We start from the raw sequence: 21,313 nt of genomic DNA on the forward strand, positions 1-21,313 counted from the left end.
TGGGTAAATGGGCCATAGCAATGTCCTCCTCGTGGCTCTTTGAGTTGTGTGCACAGATTTATGCGCCGTGATTGAGGAGAAAATACAGGGAGTATGCATTACACACACACACACACACACACACACACACACACACACACACACACACACACACACATATATATATATATATATATATATATATATATATATATATATATATACTGTATTTACAGTACATATATTTTCTGCAGGCTTTAAAGATTGAAGGGGTCTTCAACACATACAATTGAATCAGCACAGCTGTAGAAAGAATGTCAACATGTTTGCTGTATATGTTGTTTTCATAAAAAAGGTTAACTGAGACTCTTTCTCACCTCATGAAACTGCCTTTCGCTGCATTAATCTCTTCACTCTGTATTTGCAAAGCCACTTCAAATAAGGAGACAACATATACACATCAACTCTTGCAGGGGATATTTTGTGTTTGTGTGGTGTAAGTGAACATGCTTTGCCCCCTTCATATGGTGCCATCAAATTGAAGTACAATTAGGTACTTTACTTTGTCTCACATTTGGAAGCCCAGCTGTATTGTTGGGAAACAGGAAGCAGCATGAAAACATGATTTCCTTTTTTAATTTCTTTGGGACATCGGTGCCACTGCATTCAAAGGTTGCTATAAAGATTTCACACACGTAGTTTGTCTGGGTTAGCAGCTCATGGAAGAGGGAACAGGGTTGAGAGTTTGATGGAAGAATGAACAGAAGGTGGGGTCTTGCGGAGATGCCTTGCTGCTTTAACAAGCTTATCTGGCTCCCTAATTCAGTTTAGGCCAATCAAAGTGTTGAGAGCAGGCGTCGCTAGGGGCGGTTGTATTTTTTTTTTGACCGCTACCTGTGACCGCAATTATAGGTTACCCTTCAAGCCTGCCTTTGTTTTGGTGGCAGATTTGACTGCTTGGGTAGAACAGGATTACCTCAATGTTCTGCAAATGGAGCATAATCAAAGCCTTGCCATGGTGTCACGCCCTTCAAAATAAACCTTACTGCACTGTTTTTACAGTGGGTTGTTATTGTCATCATAAGAGTTTTTTTTAAGGGTTTTAATTTTTACATTTCAGGAAAATATTCCACAATACTGCCACGGCCACATTCAGAAGGAGAAATGAATTCTACTTTATACAAAAGCGGAAGCAGAGCCTGCCATTTGAAGAGGGAAAAACTTTATGAATAGTGTATTCACAACACATGATGCTGCACAGTGCATACGCACTGTGCAGCGTAATTGTCTACCCGCTACCGCAACATTGTTAAGAGGGCATGCAAACTTCAGCACTCTTTATTCTACTTCCATTAGCTTAACATCCCACTAATGGAGAGTTCATCCAGTTGGATGCCTTTTAGGAAACTTAAGAGTTTGCTTTGTAGTCGTTAAAGCTTGGCTTTGTCTACATGTGTGTCGGGACTCAGGTATATGCCTGCGTATGTAGACGGCAGGGGGTCTGCATTTAAAAAAGGGCCCTCCAGTACCCGGGGTGCATTCCTCAATGTTAAAGTAGCTCCAAGGCAAGAGAAGCCCTCGAGCAGTGTTGAATCCTTATGAGATGAAAACTCTGACTGAGCTCATTCACATCACTGCTCTAAAAAAAAGAGAGAGAAAATGTTTGAGGGTTTGGAACGTACTGCAGGCAATAAATGTGTGGTGCGATGTGCTGAGATGCACAGCGGTTTTCTGCAATGTGGTAAGACCAGGAGATGGAAAGAAACTGAGCCTGTTACTCATGCGTTTCTTCCGTTTGTTTGCTTATTTGTTTAATCCTTGCAGGGCCCTATTTTCTTTTGTCAGAGCAGTGTGACACAGTATTGGCCTATGACCAGGACAATTAGAGTGATGGATGGTCTTTTCAGTGGTGTGTATATTCAGCAGAAGAAACACATCTGCATGCTAATGTTTCTCTGTCTTGCTCTCGTTGCACTTTTAAATAAGGCCAGTACCTTCCCGCGTGACAGCAAAATGCCAAGTTGCACCCTGTTTTTCACCCTGCATTGACTGCGAATTGATACTGCATATATGTATCTGATAAGTGAGACAGCTTTACAGTGACATAAGGCTATTAGCATTTAAAGGATTGAAAATGCACATAGCCGTGCTATCAATGCAGTGCTCAAAGGTTTTGTGTTGTGTACATAACAAAAATAATGTGTTTGCTTAACAGAGATGTAAAGATATGTTTGTGCATTTTCCATAATGTAGAATAAACTAACATTACCCAACGCATCTGCTGCTTTATGGTTATGAAATATCAGTGCGAGAGACTTACTTTATAATTGATGTTTCATAACAACATGAGTTTTGAACACACTGTATTGCTCACATTAGTAAGAAACGCCTTCCTCTTAACTTCTACTTTAGATAGTTTGCCTACATTACCAATTTGACATAATTAACACCCTGGAAAGATCTGACTCAGGAAAAAAAGCTTGACCTGCTTTAGTGGTAATTGGGAGAATTTTTTCTCCGCGGAGAGTGAGTCAAGTAAATGGATGGAGCTATAGGACTTATTTTGTTGCCACACATTTCGGGGTTCAGCTTAACTACGTTTTGAAGCTCAACCCCATAGTGTTGTGTGCTATTCTAAATAATGAAGCATAGTTGAACCTTAAAATGTCAATAAAAGTAACAGTTTGTGTGTTTACTGCCGAGCGCCTTTGCACTGTAAATTTGTTTGCAGCAAATGAGAACCTATTAAAAATTAACCCAAATGGAGCGGTCTGGCTCTCGGAAGCTGCTGCGGCTTGCGATTTTTGTGCTGCCGAGGCGAGGTTCTGGACTTAGCCTTTTTATTCAATAGTCTGTGAATAATTGAAACTGACTTCTTGCGCCTGGTGTCTTCATGTATTAACTCCTCAATATGTTGACTACAATGGCATCTCTGACAGTTTTCCGCGAGCTAAGTTTCTTGAAATATCAAATGTTACCATTGTACTTTCTTTCTCCCTTTTAATTCCCTCTCTCAGGTGGACTTGCGTGTGCCAACCAAGGTCACAGGATTCATCACCCAGGGAGCCAAAGACTTTGGCCATGTCCAGTTTGTCGGCTCGTACAAGTTGGCGTACAGTAATGATGGGGAACGGTGGAACATATATCAAGATGAGAAACAGAAGAAGGACAAGGTAAGGAGCTTTCATAGTTAAAAAATAACCTTGATTAAGCACCGGCCGCACAGGTTCAAAACAAAGTCTTTCAAGATATCATATGAAAAAACTATTAATCTAATAAAACATCTTCATGGTCATGTACATGAGAGAAACCAGCTGAAAAATAATGTGGAATCACATGTGCGTTTCTGTAGGTGATGTGTAAGCACTAAAGTTTTGAAGTTTATATCACACCACGAAGGACAGGGGCATTCTGGGTAAATGGTAAAACAGAAACAGAAAAATGCACAGCTAGGACAGAAACCTGAAGCAAACAAGACCTAAAGAAGCAAATGTCAAAGTTTTAATCACTAAATGTCAAGTATGTTTCTCCTGTCCACTTCCCCCTAGTCTGGCCTGTCCTCTTTTGGTTTTTGGATCAGATAAGACCATGCTGTCAACCTGGCTGGGCCAGTGCTATGCTGAAAATCTTGTGTACAGCCCTTCAACAGGGTACACGTCTGTTCCAATCACCCACTACAACAGAGACAGCGCAGGGCTGCAGCAGCCTCTCTGCTGATATCAGAAGAGCTGCAGACACAGGGTTAGAGCCAAAGCCAAAGCCCTTTGTCTTTCAGATACTGGTGGCAAGAGAGGTAGTGTTTACTTATCTCTCTTGCTGTGTTATTGAAAGATAAGCCCTCCTTCTACTTATTCATGTATTGGCGATGCCTTGACTACGGGAAATCAAGAATCGGGGATCTAGTAGAATACAAACATGGAAGTTGCAAGAAAAAGCAAATATTGTAGAGATGCTAGAAATCGTTCTGTGAAAGTATACTTTGAGATCTGAGATATCTTCAGTATGATTTACTCTATAAGCCGTTCTAGTCTAGTCTTGCAGTGGAAACCTCATTTATGCCATAATGCTAAAGTATTTTAAGATCATATAAAGAACGCTTTAGAGTGTAATAATAATTTTCACAATTTGTAGAGAGAGAGATTTTCACGAATCATTACCATTGTATAAAGGATTTCATTAAACACACTCCAACTAATTTGATTCATAAAAGTTGTTCCACTTATGGGAAGATTTAGTCTTGTGCATAATGTAAGACTATAGAAATGAGTTTGAAATCTTATGAGATATTCAGAGCGAATGTCGTCATGCTTGGGTTTAGCCTTTTTTTTTGTGTGAGCAGATAAGATCACACAAAAATGTGTCTAATAACAGTTGCTTGGAATACTGCAAGTGCAATTTTAGATACTTTTTGTTTTCATAGTATTTGATTCGTAATTTGAAAGATAGATTGATTTCAATTTCGATAGCTCTTTAATAGATATTGGCACAAGCTCATTTTCTTATGCAAATTTATTTTGAACATTAAAAAAAAAAATCCAATATGAAAGGATTTGTGGTTTGTTTTCTAATAGCTCAAAATTCTTTATTCTATAATTTGCCGTAACACTTGATTTCATAGTTCAGCGGGAGTCCACGCCCTGCAGTCTGTGCACATGAAAGCATCGGCTTGGATATCTGGCTTTCTCGTAAAAACTGATTCCAAGCAGTTTGTAGAGGACATTTTAGAAAGAGTTTTTCTTAAAGAAGTGTTTTTACTTTGTTTGCCTCAGTGTGGTAAACCTAGTGTGGATTCATGACAGCACTGCATATCAACAATCAATGCCCCACTTTCACTGTCACAAAATATTGTTCCACTCCTTAGCAGTTTATCATTTGAAACCCCATGAAGATCTTTGGATACGAGCTACTGCAGCCTATAGCATGATTTTCACCCAAGCAATTGCTATGCTGGGACTGACACTGGATGGCTTTTGAAGGCCTGAAAAAAAAATCATCTGATATAGAAAAGCAAAGTAGGAAATACTGTTGGTGACGTCTCAGTATCCTATGAAAAGCAGGTATTATTTAAAATCAAAACCTGGAATAACTCAGCATCCTTTTGGTAGTGCTACATATAGAATGAAAAATCTCATCAAAAAGATACAAGCTATTTCTCTGGTCTACAGCCTTCCCTGTGTTGTTTTTGCTGTATGAGTCAGAGAAAAACCAAGGATAGGCAGTCCATCTGAGTGTGTGCTCTGTATTAGAGGGCAGGCCAGGCGTTTTTTAGCGATGCTACTGAGAACGTCAATCAGTATGTCCCCAGACAGAGCCTAGGGGCTGTTCAGATGTATGCATCTTCAAGGTGTTTTCCCCCTTCAGTCACCTGCTGCAGCCATTAATGCTAGAGGACATATTTGGCTATGGACTCCCCAGGCTCCTCCTGCCACACCACAATACTTGACTTGGCAGGCATACACTGTGAACGCGCGTGTGTGTGTGTGTGTGTGTGTGTGTGTGTGTGTGTGTGTGTGTGTGTGTGTGTGTGTGTGTGTGTGTGTGTGTGTGTGTGTGTGTGTGTGTGTGTGTGTGTGTGTGTGTGTGTGTGTGTGTGTGTGTGCGCGCACGGTTTGGTCACATGGTAGAGGCTTGTAAGTATTCGTCTCAGGTCCCCCCCTCCAGCTCCTGTGTGGCAGAGGCTGCAGGCAGTTAGATCTAGATTGAGAGAGGAGGCTGTGTCAGAATACAGATCTTGTCGAAGCAACGCCACAGTGTCTCACACACACACAGTGTCCTTCTACAAAATCCATAGAGTTCCTTGTTTGCCTTGTCTTTCCCAAATACCAGTGTACTGAAAGTGTAACTGAGACAAGTAACAGCACAGTCCATTGTTTAGCAATAATTAAACCTGGATAAATTCCATGACTATACACATATTGGCTCGGTTGCATGTCAGCATGCACACACTTACCTCCCCTGGGCCGCCGCCACTCTGCCTGGTCCTACACCACTGCTCTTTCCTCAGTGTCAATATTTACACAGTCAGTTGATGGGGGCAATCAAGCACAAAAGTAAGTGATTTATGTTTAATAGTGTTTCACACAGCTTACACAGGGTTAATTAGCCATTAGAGACTTCAATTACCTTCAGGTCAAAGGGATAACTGAGTGTTAGAAAGCTGTGAATACAATCATCTTCAGATTAACCTCTAATTGTCATATTTCCTTTTTCCACAGTGAAATACTGGCAGTAAAAAAATAGCAAATAAAAAAATAGATAACATCTGGCCATGCTCTTTTGTTAGATTGTTTCAGTTTGATTGAGTGTAACTGCCTCTTCTAGGCCGGAAAGCCACTTGTGACCTTTCATTAAAGACGTGAGGGCAACATGAGGGCATAGAGCAAATAGAACTGAGCCACCTGCTCCGTTGACCTGTGTGGCAGGTTTGAATAATGGACGATTGGAAGTGTTGTATCTGTAGAGGCATTATATGGCATCCCCCTAGTAATGTGCATCCATGACTCTACCAGCATGGAAAACCAATAGTCGGGAGCAGCGTTGTTGCTCCTGGGTCAGTCTGAACAAAGACCCACTCAAAGAAATGTGCCTCATACGCTTGAGACTTGATTGTTGGGTGAAATAATTATACTCAAGGGAGAAGAAGTGAGAAGTACTATTTCTGTTGCCAGTAGTTAGCAGCTAACACAACTAGCAGTAAGCACCAGCAGACAGCTCCATCTGCCAGAGGCCTGTGGCTGTTCCACCGTATCCCTGATTCTGGCAGGGTTAGCCTCATGTATATACTGCTGTATCTATATTTGACTTTGACAATAAAGTATTTTGACTCAAATAAAATCATTTTATTTCCCCTGAATAATAAAACATAAAGGTAATTACTCATCTGGTAGTTTCTCAAACAGTACACATGTGGATACTCAGTCGCTAAAGCTTTATAGAAAAGAAAAAAACAAGACCAGCAGGGATTAAGTTATCTCACTACTAGTCTAACTATTAATAATTCAGGAACCCTAACTGACTTCTTGCAAATACATAATGTTGGCACATGTCCAGTAACAATGCAAAATAAATAGTCACAGTTTTATCCACAGAGAGTTCAGAATCTGTTTTGGCTTATTTACATATTAAGTATGTAGCTTGTAATATGAGTTGGCTATTGCAATACAATAATTTAGGAATTCATGCAACACGCCCCACATCCACTAATTTGATCAAAGTTGGAAAGGCCACATTTCAACCTGTACAGCTGGTCCAGTCCTTATGATATTTGGAAAGGTCATCCATCAAGACACTGCATTTGGCACTTAAATTCATGAATAAATACATTAGTTTTTAATTACTCTTGATGATGTCAACGGCATACTTGTGGAGCTTGTGACCTTTGCTTATATGGCTGCAAACACCCTTCTAAATGCTTTAATACGTCCTCCTAATACGTTGTTGCTGAGGATACTTTCAAACACCTTGTTCATCTCTTTTGTTTTCTCCATATGTGTCCTTCTATTGTGATTCCTCACATATCCTGTTCCAGACAGTTTATTTTAGAGACATTGCCTCTGAGACCATGCAGCTCCCCAGACAGCCTATGTGAGATCTTGTCATATTTCAATCAGCTGTTGTTGTTTTCATGGACTTTCTGTCCTGCCTTTTATTGTCCCATCCTGCGGCCTGGTTGTCACATAACAGTTAAAGCAACACTCCTGGAGGCGACACATTTCTCGCTTCCAAATGGGAAATGTTGCAGTTCTAAAATACAATCAGAAGTGAAAAGAACAGGTCAGCACAGGGTGGTTTAAAAACTGCTAGCTTGTTGTGGCTTTGTAATTATAAATGTCAGCCCTATGTTTTGGGAAATGCCACTTTACCTCTGTTACTCGAGAAGCTTGAATGCTACAAATTCACTTTTCAAGACTTTTCAACATGAATTATGATTTAGAGATGGGTTAAGGTTAGGTTTTAAGATAGTGTGTAAAATATATGAAAAGAAATAATGTTCCAGTATCTGATAAAGTGTGACAAATATTAAATAATCTTGGATTTACAACATAAACAGTCATAACTCCTTCTTGCATTCAAGGTTCCCTGTCAAAAGTTTTGCAGAGTTTCTTTTTTTATAGTGGTGGTCTAAAAGGACATTGCTTTAGGGGCCGTAGGGATTTTTATTTCTTGCATTACTATTGCAGCCCACTTGGGAAAAACTGGTTGCAGCATATACGTATAACAAGCAGAGTATCAAGCCGTATTAAAAACAACCTTGCGGCTGCTTGGCCTGCCAGCTGAATATAAGCAATTGTGCTTATTCAGACAATGTCTCAGGTCAATAAATGTTGTTTAATGTGTTTTTGTGAACCAGTCCTGTAGAGCACATACATCTTTTGTATGTGTTTTTTGTTTTTTTTGATAGTTTAACTTTTCATCATTACATCGAATTAGCAACAGGCACTGAGATAATTTGACACGTTTTACTCATCAAAATAAACTCTGATATAGTAGTGGCCATCATTTGAACACATGAGTTCTGTAGAATTGACAAATGCATTTACATTCTGGGTTTGTCAGGTCTGAATCGTAAATCTATCGTGTTGTGTTGTTAAGAGTACTGAGCTAGCGATGGATTGTCCATAGCAAACACCATGTTTGACCACAGGATAGTTCAACAGTGCACCTGCTACAGGAATACCACAGCCACCGATTTCCCCCTAATAAGTTGTGATTAAGGGCTGTTGAGGAAACGGTTTACTTTCAGTGAAGACTGTGTTTAAATCACCTCTGCACATTGCGGAAAGGTGCAAAATTATGTTTGGTAACTCAACACTGTTAGTATATGTTCAAAAATAGAATAACAGAGAAAGAGGGAGAAATGACAAGAGAGGGCAGAATGCCGTGTGATGTAGTGCTGGTTGCTCGTCTGCAGATGCAAACCCTGTTTGACTACATCTAAGCTTTGTGCTACTATATATAGGAAAAACACAGGGGACAGAATGAGTTTCACTGCAGGAGGAAAAGGATGAAAAAGAATATAGGATGAAACGGTGGCCTGCACTCCATTGTGTTACACTTGTGAAATAGGGAAAGTAATGAACACGTACACCTGTCACATGGTTATAGCTTTAGTATGCAGTATAACTAAAGGTAACTCAGAAAAACACTGAATACGACACAATAAAAAAACACTTGCAAGGAAAAGGCTGCAGAGATTCTCATATCTTGTCACATCTTCACTTATTGATCTGGGACAATTACATCTTAATCTGTCCAGATGCAGTGAATAGTCCATTACAGTATTTATTACATTGGTTAACCTTATGGTTCATACTACAGCGTATGTAGAATCTTAGCAATAATGTATACTTATTGAGGCCTATATACATAAGGCTTCTTTGTTGTTTTGAGATTGATTTAATACACGTTTTAGAATTATGTTAAGTGATTTAGGTTCAAAATGAATGGTGTAGACTTTTAAGAGCACCACTATAATATTTTAAGAAAGTTTATTTAAAGGTTTAGTTGGGTTTTTTATTGGAGGTTTACGATATTGAGTTACTGCGTGTTGTAACTGAAAGCCATTTTCAGTTTTATGATGGCGGGATGAAATTGCAGGCTGACTGTGTGTAGGTGAAATAAGTTCAATCAGGATTTTTTTCAACTGTTGTATAAACAGGTGATTCTCCCTTTTAATCTACATGAGATGGAAAGAATGTTATTTGTGCAATCTATTTTATGCTCGTAATTATGTTTTCAGTAGCCTGAAGGCATGCATTGTATTTTGCGTGCCATTTTAAAGCAGCCATTTACCAGTCAAAACAAAGATAGTCTCTTCTGTGGACAGATTTGTAAAGTATTCATATAGTTTTGTTCAGTGAAGCGTTTGAGTTTAAACCATTTGTTTAACCACTTGAGTCAACACGCTTAGGCATAATAACCACATATGGATACAAAGTGGCAGGTTCTTACTTTCCTATTATGAGACTGAAGCTTGGGGGCTGTGTTTGCATTCAACACGAACTGTACATACTTCCCTAGGATTGGGCAGTTATTTTTCTCCTGTTTTCACTATACCGTAGCGTGACAATATACTTTATTTCCCAAGCGAATCGTTTCAATGCATCATTATTTTTTATATATTTTGTGTGGGGAAGAAAACCTTTCACAATAAATGATTCCTGTTGCTTATGCAGTGGTAGCCAATATGTGTGAATGAGGCACTAACTCAATTTGTCCGAGCAGTTCCTATTGTCAACTTTTATTATCCTATAGTAAATTGAATGGTTTCTTTCAGTTGACAGTGTACTTTAAAAGTGCCTCTCCCGCCAGAACTCTCTTTACAGAACCAAAAAGTGCTAGGAACTTTATATCCCCTTCACCAGGCGCAGAGGCTCGTAATCTTCAAATGTTGTCTGACCCACTAATTAAAGACAATACAGTGTTGAGATATGTTTTCCAACCACAAAAGAAGGTCTTAACTATTTTTGACCATGTTTTGACTGTCATCCATACCAGCTCCAATGTGTGATTATTTGGAAGAGAATTAGTTGACGCGTTACAACAAAATGGCCAACCTCCATGTCCTGTCTCCAGCCCTGCATGCTTGGATTTGGCCCACCGATTTTTGCATTCCGCACAACAGTGAAACCCATCACATCCTAATTACACAGCCATTATCGTGTCCGTTTAATTGAAATTATCATATCTTTCAATGAAGCAGTCCCTGTAGATTCATTTCTTCTTAATATCCTTTATTCTACCGTCTATAAAGCACACACCAACAAAAAACCTCTAATATTCAACAATAGAGTCCACGTCCCAGTGTTGACAATTAGCTTGTTTGTGGCTGGTAATTAGCAGACTCCTGAACTGTTGTTTCGATGTTTATCTAAGGGCTTTTAAATGTCACTGGGTTCATGAAAGCAGTGTACACACTGAAATCTCTCTTGACAACTTGAAAATAGATATGACTGGAGTTCCAGTATTTAGAGTGAAGGATATGCCAGTGACTATATAATGAAGGCAATGGAGTGTGTAGCACAATATGTTTTACAGAGCCAATATTTGAGAAGCAGGTCTTTTCTTTTATAGCAACATTTCTGGCTGCCACACAAGCCTTTCTTTTATTGCCAATGTGGGAAACAAAAAAAATATATGAAAAAAATGAAGGAAAACAAACCTAGAGCATAAGGTGCATGTTAATAAAGCCACTCAGTAAGCAGGAGAAACAATGCAGACGTCTGCCACTAATTGTGAAGGAGGGACTACCAGCTGTGCCGCTCCAACAACGCACAATTTTCCCCAGGGGGAAACTGTTGTTGTGCTCACATGTGTGGTGCATAAGAATAGAGCCAAGTTCAGTGAATGTACCGTTTTTGGCAGTGTTTGAATTGAAGCTCTTGATTGGCTGCACTTCATACAGTACCTGCTCAGCCATGAGGCCTTCAATGAAACAGTTAGGAGTAATTGGGCAATCAATGCACCAGGAATGACCTGCCTCCCAGTAAAAAAGCCATCAGATTTGGTTTCTGTGGGTTTTAACCAAAGATATTTTTCCACAACACGTTGACTTCAAAAAAAAATTGATTACCATTTCTAGCCGTCTTAAAACCCATGAAATATTGATGCTGCATTCTAATTTTTTAAGAGTTTTCATATTATTATATATTTTCTCTTCAGGGTTTTATATAGGAAATCATAATAAGTAGCACAAGTAATAATTCTTCCATGGTGCTGTTTTTACAGGTTTTCCAAGGGAACTTTGACAACGACACACACAGAAAGAACGTGATAGATCCCCCCATCTACGCTCGGCTCATTCGGATCCTCCCCTGGTCATGGTACGGCAGGATCACCTTGCGCGTGGAAGTACTTGGATGCACAGAGGAAGATTGAAGCCCTTTCCTACATCTTTCTTGCCATCTTCCCCTCTCCCCTTGGCATACTGGGGTATCTCACCCGGTATTTCAGAAACAAACTGTGCAACCTGTAAAAAGAAATCAATTTCAAAATGGATTTTTCAAGAATATGTGTTTTGGTGGGTTGCTGTTTGTTCTTTTGTACAATGATTTCCAAACCTGCCCCTGATCCACCTTTAACTTTTAGTTCTCTCTTTAAAAGTGTGACCTTTGTCTTTTTATTCTTCTCAAGATTTACCATCCTGTTTGGAATGTACTTCTGTAATATATATATATGGGAGGGGCGGGGATGGGGTCTGGAGTCTAAAATGGGGTCTCATGGTGGTTTTAGCCTGTCGCCATGGAAGCTATTGTACAGTGTCACTTTTTAACAAAGATGTGAATCCTGTCTACTGTGCTTCATTGCACATGACTACCCAAATTGATAACATTACTGAACTGTCTGAAATACCACGTAGAGATCTCACGTCATCACATTTTCAGATATATTTTTACTTTGATTACTACACTTCCTCAAGCCATGCTCTTTCCCCCTAATGGACACTGGCATTACGACATCAATCAACACACTATTAATGATCTTGTATTATATGTAAAAGACTAAGAAACTGCATGGTGTGTGAATTATAAATGTATATTATGAGAAATCATTTAAAACCTCCAGCCCTGAGAGCAATGGCTTTTATTTAGGGACCTATTTGTATGTGCATTTGTGTTATAACACTGCTATAGCTGAAGATGACGGACGTGTGAGACAATAAATAAGCACTGCAGCTTAACCTGGCATCGCAGCACTGACACTAAGGCATCTAGGCTGTCTCTAGGTAAGATGTCTTTACGCTCATATAAGGAGTTCCCATGTGTTGGTTAAAGCTACACTTTTTTTAAATATTTGAAATTAATGTTTGTTCTTGTTTTTTTGTTGTTGTATTTATTCAGATGTATTCGTCTCAGCCTCCAGATGCATTCAAATATGTGTTAAATGTTTTTTTTGTTGGCTTGGAGATCTAAGTTGACTCGATTAAAAAGCTCAGGATAGATGTCATTCACAACAATAACCCAGAAATGTATAATTTTGTTAGCCACGTATTTAAAGATTGCTGTGTATTATAATTCAAAGAAAATGGCAAATAAGTGTGAGGAATTTTTTTAATCATGTCCACATTCATAATTCAAATATGGAAGGCAGTCGTATATCTCCTTTGATATAATACATAATAATTGTCAAATTATTCTTCTTCTTTTTTCAAAAGAGAACAAATGTCCAACATTAATAATAATAATAATAATAATAATAATAATAATAATAATAATAATAATAATAATAATAATAATAATAATATATCCATTTATGTCATTGTTTCAAACCTACAATAATGTTGAACAGTGGTAACATTATAAATAAAATAAGGGCAGTGTCTTTCTTTCAGTTATGATGGTTATGATCTTTGATGTAGTAATTAAATGTTAAAGAGCTTGTGTGATAATCAAATGACACGACAGCAGCTGTCTGCATGTTCAAAGTGCTGAGCATATTTAGACACGTTAAGGTTAGAGGGGATAAAGCTGATGTTATGTCAAAACATTCCGCTTATGCAGCCTTCACTGTATGGGTTCAGCTGTGGGCCACCACGGCCTGCAGTAAATGAACAGCAATGATTGGCTGGTTGAATAAATGAAGTCATACAAGTACCTGAGGTATGGCAGCGGTGTGAAACCTTACAGCCCCATCCTACATGGCTTAAGCAAAACAGAACTGGATTACACCGGTGGTTTCTGCTCTTGACTAGTTATTCCGAAGCTCCTGAGTGCTGGAGCTGAAGGCAGCCATGTCGACTTTTATGCTCCATTTTCCACTTAAGATTGTTCAGCTTTCAGTCACTTAACTAAATGATCATTTCATATTGGAGGAAAACAGTGTGTTTGTTCTAAAATTGCAGCTCAGTCTGAAAAAGAGAGTAAGAGATTCACAGGGAAACCTTATCTAATTTAACGCCTCAGCTTTTCCAAATCATTTTGGTTGCCTGACTAGATTGGAAATACGAGTGTCACTGTTACTTTCATCACCTTATATACAGTATACATATTAAATGGAAAAAAATAAAAAATTACTTATTTCTTCATCCAAAATGATGAAAAGCACAGCAAGAAGAACACAGAAAATTGTATCATTGTCGGAATTATTTTGAGCTATCTACATATTGTTGTGTGCCAGGACCTTTTCAGCCGTCATGCCATTAACATGGATGGTGTTGTAGTTGACAAGTAACTGTGTGAAGTGTGAAACAAAACAAATAATGTTTGCTTGTTATCTGGATCATTGGAACTGAGTGTAGTCAATTACATTGTGGTTTGGCAAAATCCAATATGACATAAAGTCTAGTATACTTTAATGCCCATGCTGTATTTAAAGAAATATATTTTAGTCATCCTATGTTGCCAAACTCGCTCTGTATGTCAATGTAAGTTCCACTGAATGACTTTGCTGTAGATTACCAATATGTGCAAGTTGTTATTAGTGTGAATCAGTGACTGTCATTCCTTAAGTTCACGGACGCAGAATTGGCATAAAACATTATTTCTCAAAGATTATTTGTCTTGAACATTTTCCATTTTAACTCTTCAATTTTTGGTTGCCAAATTATAATAATGATAATATATATATATATATATATATATATATATATATATATATATATATATATATATATATATATATATTGGCCAGTGTCTGTTCTGAGTGGTCTTTGTAGTTGGCTTCCTGTCAGCAGGCCGACTACGAAGCTTTGAGGAAGCTTGCATGATGTATGAGTTTGAACAGTACAGTACAGTATAACAAAGATGTCCACAGGCACATTCTGTTCTTGCATATCATACAGATCTAATAGCCTTTAGTTTGTGCTCACCATCAATTGTCTTGTGCATTGTAAAACTTCATCTCACAACTTCTAAAAGGGGAGCAAAGTGGAAACTCCTGTCTTTGTATTTCTGTGTCCGCTGTTCACGTATTATTTCTAACCTCCTCAGTCTAAGTGTCAATCACTATCTAGAAAATGTACCTATTATATTGCTGGTTAGGTTCAAGCCTGCAGAGAGAGTGAGAAACTGTACAGTCAAAAAAAAAGGAAAAAAGAAGATGTTTCTTCAAACAAAAGCTCTTTCAGTTTGACAAATAAAAACATATCTGTGAAAATGACATGCTTGCTTTGTTTGGTTTGTAGCTTTAATCTATTGTTCTGTTTTTTTCCTGCACTATGTCACATTACATTTGGGTACAGGATGTATCCTTCTCCCCACTTTCCTCTTTCTCAGACGGTCACCTCAGCACTTGTCACTCATCTTGATGAGCTGAGAGGACGTCCACTTACTAAGACTGAAGTGTGTCATACAGCGCACACACACACACACACACACACACACGTAAGTGTTGCACAGGGTAGAAATAGAGAGAAAGGAATTATCAATAACCAAAAGTTTTTTCTTCAGCCTTATGGTTCTTTGTATAGCTTGTCTTCATTCCTTGAATAAGTTACAAAATGGCAAACATCCCCACAGTTCTCACATGGACGTGGAAGCTGAAATGTCCAGTCATGATTATGTTAGGAAAGTGTATGATTAAGGCGAAGGTGATTGTTTGCTTGTAACTCAGGTGAGTGAAGTTACTTGGCAATTAAAAGCTGTTTAGAAAAGGATCTGTTTAGTCTGGTTGTCCTTTCCATTCAAGCTTGATCACTTAAGATCCTGCATTCAAAGTTAGTGACCACTCTTTGGCGGTCTTGAGGAGGGTTGTTCCTCTTTAAGTGGATGTTTCCAAAGTGATATTTTACCAGCATCAAATCAATTCAGAATACAAGGCGTTTTATACATGTAAGAGATCTACCAATGTGATTGAATGTGTTCATTGTGTTTTTAGAACCTTTTCACAGTAGAATTTGACTCTTACTACAGCTGAGCAGAAAGATCTATAAAGAAATTATGTATTTAAAGCAGTATCATTGGAGTCATTAGTATTATCAATATGCAATGGAAGGTAAACTGAACTTTAATTGCACTAAAGTGTGTTCAGCACATACGCGTTCTAATTACGCTACATACTCACCAGAGAGATCAGTGGTATTAACTATACACTGTGTTTATAGAGTAGCATTACTTCAATAACATCAAACTCCAGAGAGGAAACTGTGGTGAAAAAGTGTGGCATAGAAAGACTTCATAATATCAAATATAATAGTTTCAGGAATGATGTTACATAGCCTGAGAGAAAGGAGAATAAAATTACCAGGAAATTGGGAATGTTATAGTCACAGTCAGTCGTGTCAGTGCGAGAAGAAAAAAGCTATTTGTAGAAACCTGTAGAACTTATACAGTCCCCTCCATAAGTATCGGAACAGTGAGGCCAATTCCTTTATTTTTGCTGTAGACTGGAAACATTTGGGTTTGACACCAAAAGATGAATATGAGACAATAGCTCAACATTTCAGCTTTCATTTCCAGGTATTTACATCTGGATCCGATACACAACTGAGAAGATATCATTATTTGTAAAGGAACACCACATTTTTAGGCGAGCAGAAGTATTGGAACAGATAGACTTTAAATAAATTAAAGTGAATAAAACATAATATTTTGTCGCAAATCCTTTGCTTGCAATAACCACATCAAGCCTGTGACCCATTGACATCACAACACTTTTTCATTCTTCTTTTGTGATGCTTTTCCAGGCTTTCAACGCAGCCTCATTCAGTTGTTGTTTGTGTTAGGGGGTTACTCTCTTAAGTCTCCTCTTAAGCAGGTAAAATGCATGCTCTATAGCGTTTAAGTCTGGAGATTGACTTGGCCAGTCTAAAACCTTCCACTTCTTGCCCCTGATTAACTCCTTTGTTGTGTTTTGAGTCATTATCTTGCTGCATGATGGAGGATCTTCCAATCAGTTTGGTTGCATCTTTCCTTAAATTGTCAGACAAAATGGTTCTGTAAACTTCTGAGTTCATTTTGCTGTTGCCATCATGTGTTACATCATCAATGAAGAATAATGAGCCCGTCCCAGAAGAAGCCATGCAAGCCCAAGCCATGACATTGCCTCCACCGTGTTTCACAGATGAGCCTGTATGTTTGGGATCATGAGTAGATCCTTTCTTTCTCCAAACTTTAGCCTTTCCATCACTTTGGTAAAGGTTCATCTTGACAACAACACAGTAACACATGATGGCAACAGCAAAATGAACTTAGAAGTCTACAGAAACATTCGGTCTGCCAATTTAAAGAAAGATGCAACCAAACTGATTGGAAGATGCTACATCATGCAGCAAGATAATGATCCAAAAAAACTGCAAAAACAACAAAGGAGTTCATCAGGGGCAAGAAATGGAAGGTTTTAGACTGGCCAAGTCAATCTCCAGACTTAAACGCTATAGAGCATGCATTTTACCTGCTAAAGAGGAGACCAAAGGGTATAACCCCCAAAACAAACAGCAACTGAATGAGGCTGCGGTGAAAGCCTGGAAAAGCACCACAAAAGAAGAATGGAAACGTTTTGTGATGTCAATGGGTCACAGGCTTGATGCAATTATTGCAAGCAGTATGTGCGACAAAATATTACGGTTTATTCACTTTAATTTATTTAAAGTATATCTGTTCCAATACTTTTGCTTGCCTAAAAATGTGGTGTTCCTTTTCAAATAATGACATCTTCTCAGTTGTGTATCAGATCCAGATGTGAATACCTGGAAATTAAAGCTGAAATGTTGAGCTATTGTCTCATATTCATCTTTTGGTGTCAAACCCAAATGTTTCCAGTCTACAGCAGAAATAAAGGAATTGGCCTCACTGTTCCGATACTTATGGAGAGGACTGTAGGTCTTGTTCCAATAAGCAGCACGTCCACACTGTGAAACGTTACATTATCAAGAAAGCAGAAAAGACAGAACTTGGATCACATTCAACAGTCTCCCGCCTTTCCCCGTGTCTAACTGACTGACAGAGAAGTAAACGCATTGGCAGAGGAGGCCAGCGGAAAGAGAAGTGCAACACAAGCTTTTTCATACAGTGCAGGAAAAAGCTCAGAGGCAGATATTGTTTGGAGGAAAAAATTCACATTTATGAAACAATTTCTACATGTCTGTATTCTTTGTTTAATCTCAGTGTATAACCAAGTCCTCATCAGCGGAGAAGGTTTGCTCTTTCCATCCAACTGTGTTTGATCAAAAATAAAAAATAAAATAATTTTTTTTTTTAATTTTAACATCTTGAGAACTGTAGCTCATAATCAACGTAAACCTGATATAGACCCACAGGTACATATTGCAGAATGAGGACTATTATGCCTAAATAAATCCTGTATGTGTTGTGCTATCCATGCCAATGTGTATTTCATATACCATTCACTGCCACTGTGACACAATCCAGTAAATCCACACAGCATCCACAGGGATTGTCAAGGATGTTTCAGCCAGGTTACATTCATTTGTGAATAGAGATGTGGATGCGCTTGAGTTTATAGGTCCTCTCCTGTCTAGGGTTGTGTTATATACAGTAGGGAGGAATGGGATAATTTTATCCTCTCACAGCTTGCGTGGTCAAGGTAGCTATTCCTAATGAGATTTACTGCAGGACTGAAATGGGTTGATCCCTGACTCACACTGCAGACATTACACGTAGGATTATTTCCAGCACCAATGTTCATGATGTTAGTGCATTGTGATCAGTAGGTTAGACAAATGGAAAATGCACTTGGAACTGTGAGGCTAAATTACAGGATGGTATGGAGAGGAAATACAGTATATGGCACTGTGACGTATACTGCATTCAGTCTTAACTAGCATCCTGAAGGTTAGATAGTTTTCAGAAGCTGTTCAACTGTATATAGCCCAAGCTTTACATGAACCATCAATTCAGACCCGTTAATCATGACCGGTAATAGAGCCATGGGTAACCAGTTATAAGCCCAATTTAAAAGATGATATGAGTGGAAACATAATGATTACAAAATATGACGAGAAATATAACCAAAGTTATCATTATCTCTAATGTACCTGAATAGTTTTTTTGTGAATATTAGATATACTGTATATATCCATAAACTATTTTCACAATACATATCCAACAATGGTCCATTGATTTGATCATAATCTAAACTTTATAATGTGTTCTGCAAAACATTTACATGCTCATTCAACACATTTAAAGTAAACACAAGACAATTTAGAGTAACCATCTTTGTTTTCCTTTTTTGTTTGTTGCTGATCTGGTGTCAGTAGGACAAGGATGCATGCGTGTGTGGTTAATGCTGTGCCAGAGTCATGATGTGTACACCAATCTGTAACTTCCTTTGCAGATGGGTTTTTTTCCATTCCTTTTTCTTCTTGAGATTACACAGCTCAGGCTATCACTTGCCAGGAAGGCATGAACATCTATTGTTTCAGAAAAAAAATCTGTTGTTTAAGAGTATTCTTAAAAATTGACCATTGTCATTCTTCCAGTACAGACAGTCCCCTGTGGTAGGCTGCAAAAACGGATTTAATTTGTTGGACTTGTTTTCTTTTCTGCCTTTCAAAATTAGCATTCTTGTTACAGCTGCTAAAGTAATGACCTCTGCTGAACACAGACATCTTACATGGTTTTGACTGTGTACCCCATTTGCACAAGCTGTTACAGAGTGTTTTAGTATGCCACATACTGCACCACCCAATGTACAACTCCAGTACCTATGATGTCACTTATCATTTGGACTAAATTTGTCCGCATTGCGCTCTGTTTGTCACAATAAGTATTGAGGGCAAATGAGTTTCCAATGCACTGTGATATCTTTGTTAGCTTGTTGGTGTAGTCTTTGGGGAGTTTTTTTTGGCAGAACTGGGCCAGTCTAACGTGCACTGTTCACTTCTCTAATGAAACTGATGCAATTGTTATTTTGGGTTCAGTTATTGTGCCAACGCAACATTGAAGTGGGACAGTAATTACCACTGCAAAGCTTCTGAAGTCATTAAAGTCATATTCTCATAATGTACTATGGAAGTCAGTTTAGACACCTTCTTAATGTATCTCGCACCAGAAGTATTTCAGAGCAAGTCTCAATGAAGAAATAACCCAAACTAGTTTCTGAAAATTAATGAACATGTCAAATAAATTGCCCATTCAGTCAAAACAGATATCACAAGGACATCTTAGAGGCCTTTTTGGACAGAATCTGTGCTCCACGTCAGGAAAACGTATGCATTATTGTATATAAACTTTTCATGAAGGTGCCTCTCTGCAAGCCAATTTAGACAACACGCTTTTCCTGATGACCTCTAGATAAGTCATTATTTCACAGTGTGACAGTATATCTGCCCACAGGACCTATACTGAGAAAAGGGCTGGGGCTGAAACGCCAAGCTGTTGAGTATTGGTTATGGTTGCTTTTCCTCATTACCACAGTTCTACATTTGAATATACAGTATACTGTATTGTTTGCCTAAAACACATGCTTGGTGAACTTGATAAATAATTTTTACATAATTCCCATAAAAAATATGAGACTTGTCTTATTAAACTTGCATTTATCCACATTTATATAGGAAGTTTTACAATACACAAGACAATTGATGGTGAAGGATTAATTTTAAATGATCACCCAGCTATGAATCAACCCTCAGCTCAGTGGATATTTAAGCATCACTGCACCTTATTAACTTTACAAGGTTAACTTATATGAGTGTTTATAGCTTGCTTAGCTGCACACAAAAGTCCAAGAAAAAAAAGGCTGTATTGATGTGTTGTGTTGATAGTAGTGGTATGAGAAATGTCTGGAGTTATATTATAAATGAATGGGAACATGATGACATTTTAACAAATAAGCAGGCAAAGTGACACTGACTGACTTATAATTTGTGTTTCTGTGACAAACAGCAGCAGTGTTGGATGATAATATACTTAAATGCTGTTGTTAATTTTTTTGGTCTTGCATACATTTCTTATTCATAGCTTTGTCATAATTTTAATTTAACATTTTATTCTGCTGTGTTTGGTTTAGGTTTGAGCATTACACCTAGGGAATATAAAAGGTTAATGAGAAGATTTATGAAACAATGCAGTAATGAAATAAAAGGAGAGCAGAGGTTGGAAGAGAATAATGGCCTGGAATTTACTTTTTAAACTTGATCAGAACAGTTTCCTTAAGAGGTGTTCTAAAAGAAAGTTGCAATTATTGCATTTTGTATTAAATTGACATCATTGATTATCATGACTTACTGTAAGCCTCTTCGATTTTAGCCAAGAGGCTAAAGTCGGCCGTACCCATTTTTAGATCTTGGCAGTCTTTGATTTTCTTTTCTAAAAAACTATAAATCCAAGCAAAGTTTAGATTATAATGATTATAGTGAAATATAATATACATAACATTTGGGATAGGAGAGGTAAAATATTTTCTTGTTTTAAGACAGAAACAAGTAGATGAG

The 21,313-nt window shown here is 38.1% G+C and overlaps 1 protein-coding gene across 3 annotated transcripts in view; it reads left to right on the forward strand.

The window, feature by feature from the left end:
• Positions 1-14,511, forward strand: part of edil3a (EGF-like repeats and discoidin I-like domains 3a) — a 101,598-nt gene extending 87,087 nt beyond the window's left edge. For all 3 annotated transcript variants that reach the window (XM_080039053.1, XM_080039054.1, XM_080039055.1), the window contains 2 exons: positions 2,997-3,152; positions 11,707-14,511. In XM_080039053.1, the coding sequence (XP_079895179.1) occupies positions 2,997-3,152; positions 11,707-11,856 (306 nt within the window). In that variant the 3' untranslated portion in view covers positions 11,857-14,511. The remainder of the gene's footprint in view (positions 1-2,996; positions 3,153-11,706) is intronic.
• Positions 14,512-21,313: the final 6,802 nt, after the last annotated feature.

Source organism: Ammodytes marinus (genome assembly GCF_949987685.1).
Source record: "Ammodytes marinus genome assembly, chromosome: 2".
NCBI lineage: Eukaryota > Metazoa > Chordata > Actinopteri > Uranoscopiformes > Ammodytidae > Ammodytes > Ammodytes marinus.